Source organism: Toxorhynchites rutilus, chromosome 3 (genome assembly GCF_029784135.1).
Source record: "Toxorhynchites rutilus septentrionalis strain SRP chromosome 3, ASM2978413v1, whole genome shotgun sequence".
Taxonomy (NCBI): Eukaryota; Metazoa; Arthropoda; class Insecta; order Diptera; family Culicidae; genus Toxorhynchites; species Toxorhynchites rutilus.
The window spans coordinates 31325270-31345934 of record NC_073746.1 but is presented as its reverse complement, the minus strand read 5'-3'; the positions used below and the strand labels follow the sequence as shown (position 1 = coordinate 31345934).

Below are 20665 nucleotides of genomic sequence, written 5' to 3'. Positions count from 1 at the left end.
ATATAGTTAAGAGTTTGGCTCCTTTAAACTAATATAATTGAGCCTGTAAAAATAAACAATTTAATAAAAAAATAGAGAGTGTTTCATGCAATTTTAAGACATTTGGTGTCAAAAAAATATTTTTGAAACCCCGATTTCCTTTACTCTCCCCTTGGATGATTTTTCGATTTTAAAAAAACTCCGCTTAGACCCCTTTGCGCTACTCTCCCTTAAGTCCGATTGAACTGATATTTTGCATAGGGTGTTTTTTCGATGTAGTTTCGAGATCTGTTGAGTATGCTTATATAGAAAACGGTTTATTTTTAGGCATTTCATAGAATTATTGAAGCACTTTTACTTGACTCGTGATTTGCCATAAAAGATATTATTTGAGCACACGTAATTGACGAATTGACTTAGAATATCACACCAGTTGAATTGTTGGTTGATATTTTTTCTCTGATGCATATAATAAATTTTAAATCTAAAATTCAACGGCCTTGATCTGTAGTACAATTTTGCCGGAAATAATGATCCTCTATACGGCCGTCTCAAACCATGTGGTGGCCATCCTTAGCCGGCATGATTTAGTAGCATCATGTAACATTATAAAATAAAGAAATTAGATGTGGGATTTATCTGTGGTATATCCCGTATTACTGTAGGACTACTTTTGGCTTAGCAATCAGTAAGTAACACGCATCTAAGACGAACCAGCCCAGGAGACTGAAAGTCTCAAAAATAAAGAATTAAAAAAGTACCAAGCATATAGCTCTGAGACATTTTATCTTTCGAATAAAATGATTACAATACCACTTCGTTTATCTGGAAAATAATTATTAACGCTCAAAGGAGTAATTGATTTTTCCTCGAAAATATCTACCACAAATAATACCTCTCCTCCCTCCCCACCAATCAGAATTATCGATCAAATGTGGCGTATGTCAACAGATGATAATAAAACTCCTGCTTCCATCAAACAATATGGTTTCTTTGATATGATATACAGTCTATCGCAAAATTGAGTGTACAACTCGTGCTGGTTTGTTATTGTTGAGTTTTTCGGGGTTAAAAAATAAATAATTGAATGCTACTTATATTCATCGTAAAATCGATCGATCGATGTAGTGATAAGAAAAAAATTAAAATGTTCACATTTCTACTTCATATTTGAAATACAAACAAAAATTCTCCAATTAAGACCTTTCGAAATTATGAGTGTACAGTTATTCAGTTGTTCATCTCATGAAAAATAACATTTTATTAATTGTGATAGACGCGTAGAAATATTTCCTATCAATTGATGCAAGCATCTTTCCGATCTGTTAAGAAATGTTCGAGTTATAAGCATTCGAAATACGGGTAGGGTTAGCACACAAATCGGCAGAACAAATGTATGGGAAAAAAGGAAGTTCTTCCAGTTTTCATGAATTTAAACCGTTTAGAGATTAGCAAATTGTAATTGTAATTTTCTGCTTTGGCACCCTTCCTGGAAGACGTTGTACTTCGTCAAAAATTGAAATCAGTTCAGAAATGTGAACAGATAACAAAACTCAATTCCCCTAGTATTTGGTATGGCTCCCTTTTGGCATCCAGCACTTCCTGCAAACACCAAGGCAAAATTTTTGGCCACTGTAGACTGAAGTACCTCCCAGATCTCCGTAATCGTCGTTTTAAGTTCCGCATCGTTCCCTGGATTTTGATGCATGGATGGTTCTTGATTTCCCACCATATATACTCAATAGTGTTCGAGTTCGGTGATTCCGGAGGTGTTTTGAGTTGATTGGGACATAATAGAGCAGACATTTCAGCACCACGAAGTCAGTTTGCTTCGGGTCATTATTCTGTTGAACGTAATAATCACGAAGGAGACCGAATTTCTGAACGGGAGACTGTAGGTTACGTTTCAGGAAGATCAATTAAGCCATCATGTCCATCGTCGAATCAATAAACTCCATGGTTCCAGAGCCAGAAGCCACCAATGTACCATGCATCATCTGACTAACGCCGCCGTGTTTTACTGTGATAACCAAATGCTGAATCTGAAGCACCGATCCTGGTTTCCTCCACGCCATCTGTCTTCCATTCGATTCAAAGATATTGGTTTTCGGCTCATCCGTATAAAAGACCTTGTTCCAGAATTTCTTAGGTCTGTTTACATATGCCTTAGCAAACTGTAGTCTTTTTTTTCATATTCACCCTTGAGATGTAATACTTTTCACGGCCAACATGACCTCTCAGATTGTTCCTGTATGCTGCTCTCCGGACAGTGTCTGCGCAGACAGGTCTCCCAATAGTGCCGGCCACTTCGTTAGTCAATTCAGGAAATGTTTGTTTTAGGATTCTTTCGCAATGTTCGTACAATTACCCGTTCATCATTAGGAGATAGGGTCCGTTTGCGTTCTCTACCGGGAGATTTTCCATGGCTCCTTCGTATTTCCACTTGTTTATGATTTTCTCTACTGTAGAGTGGGCTCTTCCAACAGCAGCTGCTATTTCCTGTAATGTCTTTCCACGACAATTCATACTTTTTTTGACGTAGGACTACGTCTAACCGGAAGATATAGGGGGTGAAATGAAAATCTAGGCACTGAACAAGTAGGAAAAAATGCAAGATTTGGAACGCTTATAACTCGAGCATTTCTCAATAAATCGTAAAGGTGTTTGCATCAATTGATAGGAAATATATCTACGCATCTATCATAACGAATAACATTTCATTTTTCTTGAGATAAACAATTGAATAATTGTGAAATATCAAGCATTGTCCAAATGCACTATGTGCCCATTTTTGATTGGTCCATTTTGTGCTCCTCAAATCGTACCGACCAAAACGGGCAACCAGAGCAGCAGCGAAATAGAATGAAGCACGATTGGGAAGGAAAAAGAAAAAAAATGAACGAAACATTGGTCGCAGTCTCACACATGCGTAATTCTCGAGCCAGCCAGCTTCAAAATCCCCGCTCCGCTGCCGTAACGATCATTCTCATCCAAACCGTACACCACATCGTTTCGCATCACATCACATCAACAAACTAACACAAGCAGCCATGTCTGGACATGAGAAAGGAGGAAAAGTGAAGGGAAAGATAAAATCCCGCTCGAAACGTGTTGGTCTTTAGTTCCGCGTAGGTGTATTCGCCAATTGCTCCGCAAGGGTAGCTAGGCCGAGCGCGTTAGTACCAGTGCACCAGTCCACCTAGCCGCCGTTATATAGTTTCGGCCGCCGAAGTGATCGAGTTGGGTGGCAAAACAGTGAATGAGCTGATGACCACCTATGCATTCCCTATCACAGCCATCATTTTGATTGTACGATATGTACATACGCCAAAAGATGCCTGGCGTTGAACATTTAATAAGTACAAAGCCTTCAGAAAAAAAAAATCAAGAATCAACTATGAGATAGTGAGAAAAAATTGAGAAAGTTTGTAAAAAAAAGCAAAAACACAACAAAGGTTCTTTTCAGAACCCCCAACATGTTCATAAAGAGTAAACAGTAAACTAATCCATTTTTCAGGTAGATAGGTAGGTATTTACGTAGGAGAAGAAAAGAATACAATATATTTAAAATATATATTTAGCAAAAGCTGTCCCCTTTGTATAGTCCTACGTCACTCCGGTTATGTCCCCGACATTACCCACCTATCTTTTTTATCTGTATTATAGTGACTTTTAACTCATTTGGCTGGTTCGTCACTTTTACTTCCATTTTTGGAAGAATGTTGAACTCGTGACCTTTAGCGTGAGAGGCATGGATGTTACCACTACGCCAGATCGCCTTCAACAATTCATACTTATTATCATTGTACTGTAACAATATCTATTTTTTTCCCCTAACTTGCCATTTTGATAAAAAAAATAATCAAACATCAATAAAAAAAACAACACTGCCCAAGCAATGGTTAAGTGTTGACACCAATCACTGATAAAAAAAAGTACGCTAATTCGCAAAGAAACTTACTTACAAGACTAATTTGTTCGGTGAAATTTAACGTGTACACTCAATTTTGCTGCAGAAAATAAATGGAATTGGGAGAGAAGAGCATAGTGTTTAACCCTCCTGTACTCGCGTGCAAAATCAACGAGGTAAGCAACTGAATATAATTCATGAAAGCATAAAGACAGATAACATATAACAGAAAAACGTATTAATCGATTGTGGTTTCATTGGTGTAAGAATCAGAAAATAGCATACCTGCATGCTCAAAACAAACATATTTTTTACATTTCATGCAGTTGTAGCGTTTTTTGGGGTATTTTATCGAAGAGAAGAATGTATAACGACCTTCTAGATAATTACCAGCTGGTGAAGGTTCTTGGTAAACTAAGAATTCATGCCTTTTTAGATGGGTCATAAAAGATGATATAAAAGTATTTTTAGGAACTTCCTTTTCTTTTTCTTGTTTTCTTGTCAATATTGTTAAAAAATATCCCCGAAACTGTAACTGTAAAAAATAACCATAAGCCACTGATTAGTTTAAAGTTTACTGTTTACAATTCTTCCACAAGTACAATTCTTTCACAAGTGTGTATATGTGTGACCATTATTTTAGCGAAACTATACGAAAGTCAAACATTTGTATTGGGAGACCCGTTTTGCCCGTATGAATCTCACGACGAATAGTTAATATATGAATCCGTTCAATCCGATGAAAAAAAAGGACTAAAATCAAATAAGAATAGTCCTGTAATGATCTTATCATTATATTCAATAAATATTCCACGCCACTAACATTAATTTAATCATTTTGTTGAACAATATTGTAAAATAGGAAAAAAGTCACTTGTCCAAAAAAGTTACTCCTGTACTCGCGTCGGTGTCTCAGACCGAAAGTGTTAAAAAAGTGACACACGTCCCCTTTGTACTAACACATAATATACGCTAAACGATGATGAACGACGAATAACGAAGCTAGAGAGAATCGCAAAGTTGTAGTGTTGATATTTTTCTGAAAAATGAACAAATTATTGATTTTTCGGTCTGAAAGACCTATACGCGAGTATAGGAGTGTTAAGCGAGCGAGCAAGACCATCTTCCCGTCACTTTCCAATCACAACTAAATGAATTTCCGAGCGAACGCCAGCTTATATACGGATTTGTGTGATTTCAATAGCCTGTTCTCAAATTATTGAAACAATGTTTCGAGTCAATAAGTAGCAACCATATAACTCTTGGACATTTTATCTTTTGTATGAAATGATTATCATACTATTTCGTTGATCCGGAGCAGAATTATTACTTGAATGAGCTTGAGAATGAGCTTGAAGACGAAATGGATGCCACCTCGCAATTACACCTTCCCAACAATTGGAAACGACGATCGATTGCGGCGTTCGTTCACAAATAATTTCATAACGCTGCTTTCATCAATGTGATTTCTTCGATATGTAGAGAAATCCACTACACAATATCAAACATTTCGTATTCTTCACTATCAAATCCATAGTCAATGGTACCCATCGGTATCGAATTAAAGGGTGTGTCACCTCAAATTGCATCACGGAAAAAACGCTGTAGAAATTTAATTTTTAGGAATTATATCTTCTGCTTTCGCTTATAATCAGATAAGAGTGTATAGATCACGTTGGCCATGCTTCACTGTCAATTTTTCGTAAATTTGGAAAAATGTCATCGAACGAAAAAGAGCGTCGTGAATTAATCCTGTGCACTCATTTCAAGAATCCGGAGTTGTCACATCGGGATATCGGTAAGATGCTGGGAATCGTCCAATCCACGGTCAGCAGAGTACTAAAACGATACTTCGAGAACCTAACCATCGACCGGATGGTGAAGAACGGCAAAAATGGATGCTCCGTCAGTGAAAACGATCACAAGCGCGTAGTTAAGCAGTTTAGACGTGATCCGAGAAGTTCGGTCCGGGATGTCGCCAATAAGCTGAATTTGTCAAGTTCATTCGTCCAGCGGACCAAGCAGCGGGAGGGCCTGCGTACATACAAGGTTCAGAAGGCTCCTAACCGCGACGAAAGGCAAAACATGGTGGGGAAGACGCGAGCCCGGAAGCTGTGCACCGAAATGCTGACGAAGCCGCATTGCCTGGTAATGGACGACGAAACCTACGTCAAAGCGGACTTTCGTCAGCTGCCGGGCCTGTTGTTCTTCTCCGCAGAGGACAAATTCAGCGTTCCGGAGGAGATTCGCAAGCAGAAACTATCCAAGTTTGCCAAAAAGTACATGGTGTGGCAAGCGATCAGCTCTTGCGGAAAGCGGAGCGCCCCCTTCGTGATGACCGGCACGGTAAACGGGCAGGTTTACCTTAAGGAGTGCCTACATAAGCGCTTACTACCACTATTGAAGCAGCACGAGGGCCCGACCATTTTCTGGCCGGATCTCGCTTCGTTCCACTATTCAAAGGACGTGTTGGAGTGGTACGAAGCCAACGGGGTCACCTTCGTGCCAAAGGAAATGAACCCGGCCAACGCGCCGGAGCTTCGCCCAGAAGAGAAATATTGGGCGATTATGAAGCAGGCCCTCCGGAAGAACCCAAAAGTTGTCAAATCGGAGGCGGACTTCAAGAGAAAATGGATTTCTGTTCAAAAAAAAAAAATTAGTGGGTTATATCTATGATATTACCGCAAGGTTGACGTGGGACTACCTTAGGTTAGTAATCATTTGTTTGTATTGATCGAATTTTTGATTGAATGGAACAATTTCCGAATTCAATTGGATTCAATATATTTGCGTTGTGAGAAAAAATTTGAACAAATGCAATGTCTCTAGTGTCTGCACGATCTTACCAGGTACCTAAGTTTAGAAGACCGTGTTAGGGTAACGCATTCTAGTCTGCACAATGTATTTTCAATGCCGATTTCCCCAGACACCTTGGTTTAGAAGTCTTTATAGGTAATCCGATTTCAGTCGGAACGAAAATACTTCCGACCTGAATGAATTTGCAATCCCAATTTTCCTAGACACCTTAGTTTTGAAGCCTGTGTTGAGGAAACATAGTTTAGTCGGAACAAAAATGCCCTCGACTTGCATGTATTTGCAATGCCAATTTCCCCTCGCTCCATGGATAAGAAGTCTGTGTTAAGGAAATAAATTTCAGTCGGAACAAAAATGCCCCCGATTGCATGTATTCGCAATGCAAATTTTCCCAAGCTCCTTGGATTTGAAGTCTGTGTTAAGGAAACACATTTCAGTTGGAACAAAAATACCCCCGACTTGCATGTATTTGCAATGCCAACTTCTCCACGCTCCTTGGATTTGAAGTCTGTGTTAGGGAAACACATTTCGGAGGGAACAAAAGCTCCCCCTACTTCCATGTATTTGCATTTCCGATTTCCCCAAGGCTGCTTGGTTTTGAAATGTTTGTGTTGAGGAAACCGTAAAGCGGGCCAATCAAAACGAGGCAGTAAGGGCGTTTAGATAACGCTTAACATTTTACAGTTATTCAATTATTTACCTAATGGAAAATAACACTTTATGATTTGCGATAGAAGCGTAGAAATATTCCCTATCAATTGATGCAAACATCTTTCCGATTCAGTAGAAAATGTTCGAGTTATAAGCATTCGAAATCTTGCATTTTTTACTGCATGTTCAGTGTTTATGTTTTCATTTTACCCCCCATATATTCCGGTTAGACGTAGTCCCACGTCAAAACTACAACCTGACGTTGTACAGAACCTTATGGACGGGGTAAAGAGGAAGGTGCGAGCATACGGGCTTGGGCTCGAAGTATGAATAAAAAGAAAATGCCAAAAGTTGTTTAATAGTTTTTATTTTACTGTCTAAAATTTTCAAAAGGATCGGTCTACTGGGCGAATTTCTACAGCGTTTTTTCCGTGATGCAATTTGTTGTGACACACCCTTTATTATCGATACCTTGATTTCTGCCAAATGCTCCATTCAATTCGGCTGCAGAAACGAAATGGAATTGGGAGAGAAAAGCATAATGCATAAACGTGTGAGCATGACCTGCTGACCTAATGAAATGCTTCAATTTTGTATAAATTGTGTTTGATTGTACTTTATGCTAAGAGTGGCCGTCTTACCCCGTCGTCCCCTACGCAACAGGGCTGCTACGATTGGAGATGCATAGGATGATTCACCACCGGGTAATCGCACGAAAAATCGCTAAAATCAGTCCATTTTTGTAATGCATACGCTATGTAGCTAAACATTATTTTATTCAATTCCTAATTTGGAAATATTTTATACCATAAAAAAATAAACAAAAAACATGTCTTTCGTAATTTTTAAATAGAAAACACTCATTGTCAAGTCTATCCAAATCAAAATAATTAACAAGTCGGAATCTATATTCAGTGCAAAACATGTGTGATTCATCTTCCAATTACTTTTTCTCGGTTCCAAATCATCGTTGAAAACCGAGGGTCAAAATATGTTGGAATTTCCATTGGGGATCAAAATTAGATTACACTCCAAATTGATGACAACTCGAGTCGAATAAATACGGACGGGGAATGTATACATATTTTTGGGGGATAAATCGGGTTGAAACGTACGCACATGTATAGAAATTTAGCATATGCGCACTCTACCCATCCCATTTTTTTTTCTTTCTCAGTGTGAAGTCAAATTTGGGGTGGGGTGGGCAAGTGATTTTATTTATTCAATCTTCTGCGGTTGCCGACACGAGCGGAACCCCTTTGGCTTTACGCTCATGCCTTCTGACATGGCCTCTGCGGTGGGCCTTATGAGGCTTTCGCCGGCGGGAACGGAGGCAACAGTTAAATTTATAGCTGGTTCACGAAAAAAAGGCAAAATTGGCGTAAAATTTCGAGTGGTGTTTAGATGAATAAACATAAATTCTCGCTAATAAATTTATCGGATTCGAAATATAGAATGTTTACTTTTGCAATCGGCGAAAAAAGGGACGTAAAATGGCGTCGGAGAGGCACGTGTGAGTGGATATTATACGGTTGTTTTGATCGAAAAAGGGGTGCGGAGTGTAGCCGGTTTTTTTCAAATCTACGATTAGCAAATTCCCTATCACTAATCGAATTAGCCTTATGTTATTTGAATACTTAATGAACTGATTTCAAATAATGGAATTGCAGTGGAAATTAGCACAATTGGCTTACCTTTATGCAGCTGATTCTCATGCTTCCGGCATTTGGCCCGTCTATTTTGAAACCAAACCTTGAAAGAATAAAATAAATCTTTTAATAATGTCGTAATTTTCGTTGTTTGCTAGATAAAGGGCTTTTTTCATTTAGGAAAAAATTAACTCATTTAACTCAACCACTTAGCAGTTCGAGATTGAACATAAATTTACGTTATCCTAGTGTGTAGCATAGCTCAAAGTTACGCACCATTCCTAACTTCTGAAACCTTAGGCAAGCCAAGGCACGAGTTATGATCCTCGTTGGACCATAACTCACAGTTAATTTAGCAGCCAGAAGCGAAATTGATATAAATTGCTTCAAACTTGATTCCTTTGTTCATCACCGGTTACAAACGGTCAAGTATACACCCCACGACGCTATATTCTCGCTGGCATCCCGACCAAAGCGGTCACTATAATTCACCTAATTGCGAGAAACATAACACGCGAGAGATAAACGACCATCTCCGTTAAGGGGAAAAGTGTTTTTTTCCTGCAGTAGCAAACTTCTTATTACACAAAATCATTTCACACCAAAAGAGAAGAATAAAAATGGCAATTTCATCGCAGGATAGTAAATAATCCCATATACACACACACACACACCTTCTACTGGGGGAGGTTGCGCCTCATCTTCGGGGGATGGATTCCGAAGGGATTTTACTGACGCGACCGACGAAGTTGTTCCCCTTGAATAACAACAACAACAATAACGGTGACGGCGACAAAATCGAGATATAAAAGTGCTTCCAGGAAGATAGATAAAACCAGTGCCCGAGAGAAAGGAACAGCAATCCAATCAATTAGTGGAAAATTAATGTCCGATTTACGTAACGCGCCAAATACACTACATAATGTTGCGCAAATTAATTTAATTGAATGGCTCTTTTTACACGAGTGTGATTTGGTTAATGATGGCGCGCTCTTGTCGAAGAAGTGCGGAGGGACGATGAGAAGGCCAGAAAATGCGAGAAAAACAGAGATAATGTGATAACTTTATCGTAATGAGCATCGGATGGAACGCAAAAGCACGGCAAGTGGAGGAATTCGGTTCCGAGATCGGGAGAAAGGATTGTTTTCGCGATGATAATCCTGTTTTGTAGCAAATGTGATATCTGTATGAATAGCAATAGAGGTCGTTTGAGGTCCTTATGATATTTACGTGTTGCAATGAATTCAAAGTACATCAGACTTCATTAACGTTTCTTGTTTGCTCGATTACAGGACATTATTCGTAGATATTTGAAACATCGTTGAATGTGCAACATATATTATATTACACAGTGTATCTAATAAGTTCCAGGACTCAAACTATCAGAAACTATCAAAATCATGACATTTTTCTTCTCTTGTTTTGACGTAGGACTACGTCTTTGAATTCTGTATAGGGGTGTTAGTCTACGGAAAATGTGTAGTCTCGATAGGATTTCTTCAATCTAACGAATAAGTAAAAGACGTGTGTACTCATGAATAGCTCTTTATCTACTAAATTCTAAAATATATAAGTGGAGTATACAGAAAAAGGAACAAAATGAGAATGAACCAGGAATTCAAATGGGATTCATTAATTATTCTTTACACTCGAGCATCAAGCTTTACACGATGTGCGTTGATTTACTCGCTGTCCTCTGCATCCTCCGTTGAATCACCAGACTGTTCATCGTCGCTTTCCATATCTTCCATCAGTTCGAGATCTGATAATTCTTTGAGAAATGACATTCGCTCTGCTCTGGTAGGTTTTCAATTTGATAACGATCGTTCCCCAATATTTTCACGATAACATATGGTCCTTTATATCACGGCTCCAGCATGTGACTGCCTCCTAGTTGAAAGTGGTCCTTTTCCATCAAAACAAGGTCACCGACTTGGAAAATATTGGCTTCTCTACGTCGCTGGTCGAAATATCGTTTTTGCGTTCACTGTTTCAACTGCAACCGTTGTACCGCCAAAGCTGTCAGTTGCACGGGGTCTGCAACCCTGTTATTGCCCTCATCATGTACGGCAAGCACAACTTCATTATGATGAATAAGGTTCGTATTAAAAAAAGGTGCTCCCTTGGCCGAGTGGTTAGCGTCATAACTAACATGCCGGGTGTTCGGGTTCGATTCCCGTTCTGGTCGGGGGAATTTTTCGTCAAAGAAATTTCCTCCGACTTGCATTGTGATCACGCGTATTCTAGAGCTTGCCACTCAGAAGGCATTCAAGGCGTGTTATTTGGCATAGAAATCTCAACTAAGTACTAATAAAATGACGCAAGTAATACTACGTTGATCCTCTAGGAACGTTAGTGCCATTAAAGAAGAAGAATTAAAAAAAGTAATTGCATTTGAATAGAGTTTTTTATTGCTCAAAATCTGTAATTTTTTCTCTTTTCATACATCAAATGAAAGCCCTGAAAAAACCGTTTCCTGCATGAACTTGTATCTTTTAAACGGGTTAGATGAGATAACGTGGTAGAATCCGGAACCACATTCTGTTCAAACATGTACACAAAAATACCATTAAAGCCATTACTACCCTTTCCTTCTTTTTATTCAATTATGCAGAAGAAGATAAAAGTCATCATGTATCATTTTAAACACAAGTCTAAATAGCTAAGATCCACATAAATATAAGCCTAAGTCAAATAAATCTATGACTACAGAAATAAAGGGTGTGTCACATCAAATTGCATCACGGAAAAAACGCTGTAGAAATTTAATTTTTAGGAATTATATCTTCAGCTTTCGCTTATTATCAGATAAGAGTGTATAGATCACGTTGGCCATGCTTCACTGTCAATTTTTCGTAAATTTGGAAAAATGTCGTCGAACGAAAAAGAGCGTCGTGAATTAATCCTGTGCACTCATTTCGAGAATCTGGAGTTGTCACATCGGGACATCGGTAAGATGCTGGGAATCGTCCAATCCACGGTCAGCAGAGTACTAAAATGATACTTCGAGAACCTAACCATCGACCGGAAGGTGAAGAACGGCAAAAATGGATGCTCCGTCAGTGAAAAAGATCACAAGCGCGTAGTTAAGCAGTTTAGACGTGATCCGAGAAGTTCGGTCCGGGATGTGGCCAATAAGCTGAATTTGTCAAGTTCATTCGTCCAGCGGACCAAGCAGCGGGAGGGCCTGCGTACATACAAGGTTCAGAAGGCTCCTAACCGCGACGAAAGGCAAAACATGGTGGGGAAGACGCGAGCCCGGAAGCTGTACACCGAAATGCTGACGAAGCCGCATTGCCTGGTAATGGACGACGAAACCTACGTCAAAGCGGACTTTCGTCAGCTGCCGGGCCTGTCGTTCTTCTCCGCAGAGGACAAATTCAGCGTTCCGGAGGAGATTCGCAAGCAGAAACTATACAAGTTTGCCAAAAAGTACATGGTGTGGCAAGCGATCTGCTCTTGCGGAAAGCGGAGCGCCCCCTTCGTGATGACCGGCACGGTAAACGGGCAGGTTTACCTTAAGGAGTGCCTACAGAAGCGCTTACTACCACTATTGAAGCAGCACGAGGGCCCGACCATCTTCTGGCCGGATCTCGCTTCGTTCCACTATTCAAAGGACGTGTTGGAGTGGTACGAAGCCAACGGGGTCACCTTCGTGCCAGAGGAAATGAGCCCGCCCAAAGCGCCGGAGCTTCGCCCAATATTCGCTTCAATATTATGAAGCAGGCCCTCCGGAAGAACCCAAAAGTTGTCAAATCGGAGGCGGACTTCAAGAGAAAATGGATTTCTGTTCAAAAAAAACTACAACCTGATGTTGTACAGAACCCTATAGACGGGGTAAAGAGGAAGGTGCGAGCATACGGGCTTGGGCTCGAAGTATGAATAAAAAGAAAATGCCAAAAGTTGTTTAATAGTTTTTTTTTACTGTCTAAAAATTTCAAAAGGATCGGTCTACTGGGCGAATTTCTACAGCGTTTTTTCCGTGATGCAATTTGATGTGACACACCCTTTATACTATATTTTTTCCTTCGTCGCCACGTTGTCCGGAACATTGTTTGTGATAACTTTATAGTCAGGTGATGTATATCGAGTATTTTATGGCCATGAGTGCTCACTTGGGAAGTTCATGTAGATGGTGTAGTGAATTGATCTCATTGGGTGCTAAGTTCTGCTTATATATAGCAAAGGAAAAGGAGGGCCCTATTCCAGAAAACGAGACGAGCAATTCGTCTCGTCTCGTCCCGGCTTCAGTCACTGTCGAGCAAAACGAGCAAAATATCACATTCCAGTACACGAGTTTCATTGAAATGTTTTATTTGGTAGACTGGAGAGACTTCAGTCAGTTTTTCTCGGTATGATCAGTGATGTCAGATGAGAAAACATGAGAAAAACAACAAACAGTTTTGAAATTGATCAATCGAAACTCTTTTCTCAATGCCAAAATATTAAAAAAACACAACAAAACGGAATAAGTTACATATATCTTTTGGTTTCATTGATATTTTTCCTCGATCATATGGTTTCATCACTCAGACGTTTTGTTATGGATTTATTGGGGCCAATGTTTGTTCACCTAATCAACGATTTATCAAGGAAAGTTTTAAATCTATATATATATATATATATATATATATATATATATATATATATATATATATATATATATATATATTTATATATATATATATGTATTTCCAATAAAGCAGTTGTTTTGAATTACTCATTTTCGTTCAATATGTGAAAACCCTTTTCGTGCCGTGTTAATATATTCAAAACAGTCATCTAGCATCCCTGGATATGAATTCAATGTTTACATTTGGTTGTGTTGTTTGGAAGACGCCCATTTGAAAATCTGTAAAATCTTGCAATTACAGAACTGAATTTGATGATAGCAGTTGAAAACATACATTGCTTATGTCATACTAGTTTAGCCGTGGAACATTTTTTGAAGATAAAGGCGGAGCAGAAGAATACCGATGCTTTCAATCAACAAGGTGAACAAACACATCAAACAAACTAGACGATTCAACTGATTCATCGACGAGCGCGGCCAAACGGTCGTCGAGCCAGACGAGTTACTCGTCTGTTTTTAGTTGAGCTCGGCTTCTGGAATACGAGAACAAACGAGACGAGCGCTCGTCTGCTCGTCTCGTTTTCTGGAATAGGGCCGGAGAATGGGCATGTGCATTCAAGGAAGTGTAGCGGATTTCTTAGAAAGACATATATGGGAAGCATAATATTTGGATCGCGACTACTCAAGCTATCATTATCTGATATGCATGAGTATACCCTTTCGATCTTCTAAATCAGCAGCCAGTTAAATTCATTAATTGCATTTTCTACACAATTAAACAACATAATTGTGCGTTTCTCGAGTATGATATTATTCGGGAATCACCCAGCATAACTTTATTAATGCAGGGACGTCTTACCTCGTGCTGGTTGATGGTTAATGTGAAGTCGAGGGCCAACGGTTGCTAAGCAACAGTGTGTGCGGCGTCGGACTCTTACACCGTCGTTATGTCGACTCAACTAAAGGTACGTCTGCGGTGTCTATATAGTGAGATAACACATGTTTAAATCGGTCGCACTTTTATTCGATACCACACAATACTCGATATTATGACACCCTGGACCACAATTACATGAATTGTTAGTAGCAAGACCTACACGGTAAAGACGTGAATTGGGCTCGAAATGATTGGGCTACATACAATATAATCACTGATCAATGCCTATTATCGGTAAATGGAGAATAATTCATCATACGCATTAACTCACATTGTAAGCTAACGCCCAAATTTAGGCAAAAAGATTGCTCGTGGCGTCGGGGAGGAAAGCGAGTGGTTAGTGCAATCGAAAGAAAACATACTCATTTTAATCGCCAATTGTTAACTTTTTTTACTTTATTCATGTGTTAAGCAAAACGAATTGCTAGATGAATTTCCTGTCTAATGGTATATAACACAACATATGTCGCAATAACAATTTTGAGTAATATGCGTTTGAAAACTCTTTATGAATCGTTACATTTTTCGTGAAGTGACCCCCCTATATATAAATCAAAGACATAATCCTATGTCAAAATGGACAAAAAATGCCGATTTTTCATGGGTTTACCTTCACACGTACTGACGAAACTACCCATGCAGCATCAATCATAGTAACCCATGAGTCAGCAAAAAAAAAATTGACAGCTCTGTCAGTCGTACTCTAGCCGTGATGGCGAAAACAGTGAAGCTACTCCGTTCGGAAGTGTGCGCGTTTAAAGAACGGTACCCCACCGCGTCGAAAACGAACATCGTGCGGCACTTTGTGGACGCCGGATACGCCCGTTCCGTCATCTACAACATCTTGGCATTATTGGACAACAATCAGCGCATCGAAAAAATGCCCGGTTCCGGGTGGCCGACGACCCTGAGCGACAAGAAGCCCCAAAGGATGCTAGAGAGGAAAATCGAGGAAGATCGACTGCCGGAAGGCCGCTCGCAAGGGCGCATAACTTTTTTGCAAGTAAGCTAATATAATCTCTTTCCATGGGAAATTTATCAAACTCTAAATTTTGCGAAATTTATATTTTATCCTCTACAAATTACTGTCATACAAAAATTTTCATCAATGGTTTAGAGACGAATGAATTGAAAAGTTTAAAACCTCTCTGATTCATCATCAGTCAGTCAATGGATTATTATGGTTTCGATTCAATTAAATTCTAGATAAAACTTCAATATTAAAAAAAATAGTAAAAAAATTGCTATCGCAATTTGCACAGTTTTGCGCTACAGTGTTCATTTGAAAGCTTATGTTTTTACCTAAATTTTGCATATAGTCACAACCGTGGCAGCGTCACAACTGCGGCAACAAAAGTTTTAATCTGGTTTTCTACAAAAAATCCCTTTTTTCAATAATTTCTTTTTGTTGCGCCTAATCTAATCAATTTTTACAATATCTAACGAAAGAGATGTATTTTGTATAGTTTTTCGAACAACTTTCCCTTTGACTTCAAAAAAAAACCCAATTAATTTTTAAATTAATTAAAAAAAAACCTGAAAAAACTGATTTCATGATATTGCGCCCAAACTTGGGATTTAACCCTTTCACTACGGCAGTGTGCTCAGTCGGAGTGCTACCGCTGAACGGAGCACTGCGCCGAAAAGTATGCGTATCGCGCTGGTGTGATCCATATGTAGTATCATCCTGATGTCGTCTATAGACGACGCGAAAGGGTTAAGCACTTGAATATTATAGCAAGAAAAGAAAAATATTACAGCTGAGACAATTTTCATATTTTGCCTGATGGCCTGCAATTCCCCACTGTGCGATAGTCCGAGAAATATTATTCTTCCTTTTCTTTGAAAAAAATTTTTTTTTTCAAAAATTTATAACTTTTGAACTACTAGGTCGATTCAGATCTGAACTGCTCTGCTCTGCAAGAAACATCGGGCTGTTGTGCTATAAATAACACAACAATGATCATACCAACTGTCTCCGTTGCCCGGTGGTCTGGGCAGCTCGCACACCGGAGCAATAAGCAACTAGTAAGCTGCAATACGCAATATGCAACAGGTAACATATTTTGTTGTGCTTCGAATACCAAAGCAACAAAAACGCCTGACACTATGCAAATAATCTGCTTAACATATGTTTGAGTGCTGAGCAACATATGTTTGAGTGCTGAGCAACATATGCAAATTTAAATCCATCGAAAAATGGATGGATAATAAGCGATAGAATCTACACCCAATATCGGTTTTTAGCTCATGTTTTGTCATCCCGATTTATAACTTTAAATGAGTCTAAACCTAACAGAAAATGTCATGACTCTCAAATACTGGTAAGCATTTGTATAATATATATGGGACAGCAATACGAGCGGGCGAAACAAAAGACAAATAAGCTTTCCGCATACTTTGCCACATACACGGCCCAGACCAAGATAGATATTGATCTCCTTCATATTCTCCTTTTCATTCTTAGAAAACACTTTCCAACTTCATTTTATAATCAGGTGCAATATTATCACGCATGTGGATAGCGTGGTCGTGTAAAACAGCTTTGCATTCCAGCCGGCCTTGATTCGAGACCAATTATATCGTAAAATGATACACTCAAAGAAGCAAGAACGTTGACTTGTAGCATGCATCATCGCCTTTACTCCGGTGTGCAAGCCGCCTAACTGAACAATGAAAGAACAGAATGAACACTCTTACGCCTAAATGGCTGCTGTATAATGTATCATATGCAATGGTACAGACAGTGTTGCCACACTTACAGATTTATCTGGACAGGTACAGATCATTTAATTATTTTCGGTACAGATTCTGTACGGTACAGGGTGCAGATTTTCGTCAAAAAGTACAGATTGGTACAGATTTCTTCCACGTGTGAAATCTCTCACATTTGCACAAAGCAACATTAAGCCCGCAATTTCAACATCGTAGCGCTGCAGGAGGTGTGCTGGAAAGATTCGATAGTGCGATCGTTCCAAGAGTGGGTATACCAACTACCAGAGCTGCGGCAACACACACGAGCTGGGTATAGCTTTCATTGTGATGGGGAAGACGCAGAAAAGGGATAAATTGGCTGGTGGCCGATCAACGAAAGAATGTGCATACTGAGGATGCGAGGCCACTTCTTTAATATCAGCATTATTAACGTCCACAGCCTCCATCTAGCTAGCACCAATGAAGATTAAGAAGAATTCTACGCGCAGCTAGAACTTGAATACGATTGCTGCCCAAAACACGACATCAAAATTGTCATCGGTGATTTGAACAATCTGATCGGCCAAGAGGAGGAGTTCAGACCGTTAATTGGCAGGTTCAATGCCCATCAGTGAACCTACGAAAACGGCCTAAGACTTATCGACTTCGCTGCCTCCAAGAACATGGCCATACGTAGCACCTTCTTCCAGCAAAGCCTGCAATACCGTTACACCTGGAGATCACCACAGCAAACAGAAACACAAATTGACCACGTTTTGATTGACGGTCGGCACTTCTCGGATACCATCGACGTCAGAACCTATCGTGGCGCTAACATCGATTCAGACCACTACCTGGTTATGGTCAAACTGCGTTCTGAACTGTCAGTCCTCAATAACATAAATAAGACACCAGCGCTCACCACGGTACCACCTACGACGACTGCAGGAGCCGAACTTTGCTGCAACATACTCGCAGCGTCTTGAAGCTGCGTTACCTTGGGTAGACGAACTGAATTCTGCTCCCCTCGATGAATACTGGAGCACCTTAAAAGCAGCAGTTGGCATCGCAGAAGAGACCGTCATCGGGTATGAACAACATGGACAACGGAACGAATGGTTTGACGACGAGTACCGAGCGCTCCTGAACGAGAAGGATGCAGTACGCGCAGCCATACTGCAACGAATGACTCGACAAAACGTGGAACGATACAAACTGAAGCGAAGGCACAACTCTTTCGGGGAAAAAAGCGCCGCCTAGAAGAGACAGAGTGTGAGGAGATGGAGCTGCTTTACCGTTCTCGAGAATCGCGGAAGTACTTCATGAAACTAAACGCCTCGCACAAAGGCTTTGTGCCGCGAGCCGAAATGCGCAGAAACAAGGAAGGAGGCATCTTGACGAACGAACGCGAGGTGATCGAAAGGTGGAGGCAGCACTACGATGAACACCTGAACAGCGCGCAGACAGGAGACCAAGACCGCGTTGAAGAGGACTACACCGGTGCAGTGAACAACGACGACGTACCACCCCCGACGCTGGGTAAAGTTAAGGAGGCCATTAATCAGCTAAAGAACAACAAAGCAGCTGATAAGGATAGCCTCGTAGCGGAGCTCTTAAAGGGAGGTCCGGGAAATCTTGTAGAGTGTATGCAACGGTTGATACCGGAAAAGTGGAAGGAAAGGGTAATCTGCCCCATATGTAAAAAAGGTGACAAGCTGGATTGTGGAAACTATCGTGCCATTACAATCCTGATGGTGCCTACAAAATTCTGTCTCAGATCCTCTTCCGCCGTCTATCGCCAAAAGTAAGTAAATTTGTGGGAAGTTATCAGGCCGGATTCATACCCGGTTGCTCGACGACTGACCAGATTTTTATACTGTGGCAGATCCTCCAAAAGTGCCGCGAGTGTCAGGCCACTACGCACCACATCTTCATTGACGTCAAGGCCGCATATGATACAATCGACCGACGACAGCTATGGAGGATCATGGACGAACACGGCTTTCCCCGAAAGCTGACAAGACTGATTGCTCTACAACGTGGTGCTGGAAGGTGTTATGCGGGGAGCGGACTTCAACATGCGGGGCACGATTTTCAACAAGTCTAGTCAGTTTATCTGCTTCGCCGACGACGTGGACATAATCGGAAGAACACATGCGACGGTAGCCGACTTGAATACCTGACTGAAACACGAAGCAGTGCTGATTGGGCTTGGGATCAATGCGTCTAAGACTAAATACATGCTAGCAGGAGGACTGATCGCAACAGAGTTCTTCTTGATAGTAGTGTTGTGATCGACGACGACGAGTTCGAGGTGATAGAGGAATTTGTCTACCTTGGCTCGTTGATAACAACTGACAACAACAGCCGTGAAATTCGAAGACGCATAGTCAATGGAATTCGTGTTACTATCGGCTCCGCGAATCCTTGAGGTCCAACAAATTCCGGCCCCGTACGAAATGTACCATGTACAAGTCCCTAATTCGACCGGTTGTTCTCTATGGGCACGAAGCTTGGACACAAGCGCTGGGTGTTTTCGAACGCCTAGTTCTCAGAACAATATACGATTGTGTACAGGCAAACGGAGTATGGAGAAGGAGAATAAACCACGAACTGGCGCAACTCTACTGCGAACCCAGCATTCAGAAAGTCGCCAAGGCTGGACGAGTGCGATGGGCAGGGCATGTTGCATGATTGCCGGACAGCAGCCCTGCAAAGATGGTGTTCGCATCGAATCCGGTAGGAACAAGAAGGAGAGGAGCCCAGCGAGCGAGGTGGTTGGACCAGGTGGAGCAGAACTTGGTAAGAATCGGGGCAGCCGGGAGTTGAAGAACTGCAGCCATGGATCGGGTTTATTGGCGAAATGTAGTGAATCTAATCTCATTGGGATGTAGAGTCATAGTAAATAAATAAAAATAACATAAAACATGTATACGATTCAAATCCGGCTCTGTTACAACTAAAATGCTAATGAGCTTAAATAAATAAACAAATGGGATAAAGTGTCTTTATTACCAATGCATGTAATATATCTCCTCATTTAGACACATTGATTGCAGCCACAGGCAAAGAATCTGCCTTCAAGTCAGTAGCAAATAGTCGGGAAATATTCGAACTATTCGTCGTAGTCTACCTGTACATGGATGCAAGAGCAGATTTTCGAAGAGACGTCCATTCGACGTCTATCCAAGAACACGATAACAAGCCTAAATAGTTCAGGAGGTGTGTTTTGTTGACCAACGAGCCATGTTAATCACAAATTGGATGACACCTGAGTTTGAAAACTGCCACCCAATGGGACCCTATTTGCTGAACCTCAAATAGCTCTATATATGATTACGGAATGTTCCAAGCATTAACAATTTTAAAAACTCAGGTGTCTAACTATTGAATGCTTCAAACAAATTTCTTAGTTGGAAAACGTCATATTGTGGTAATATTAGAACAGCGATGAAATT

The 20665-nt window shown here is 40.4% G+C and overlaps 1 protein-coding gene across 1 annotated transcript in view; it reads right to left on the bottom strand.

The window, feature by feature from the left end:
* The window catches only part of LOC129779359 (ALX homeobox protein 1-like), an 85496-nt gene that overhangs the window by 21798 nt on the left and 43033 nt on the right, over positions 1–20665 (bottom strand). The window contains exon 5 of the mRNA XM_055786777.1: positions 9049–9106. Within this exon, the coding sequence (XP_055642752.1) occupies positions 9049–9106 (58 nt within the window). The remainder of the gene's footprint in view (positions 1–9048; positions 9107–20665) is intronic.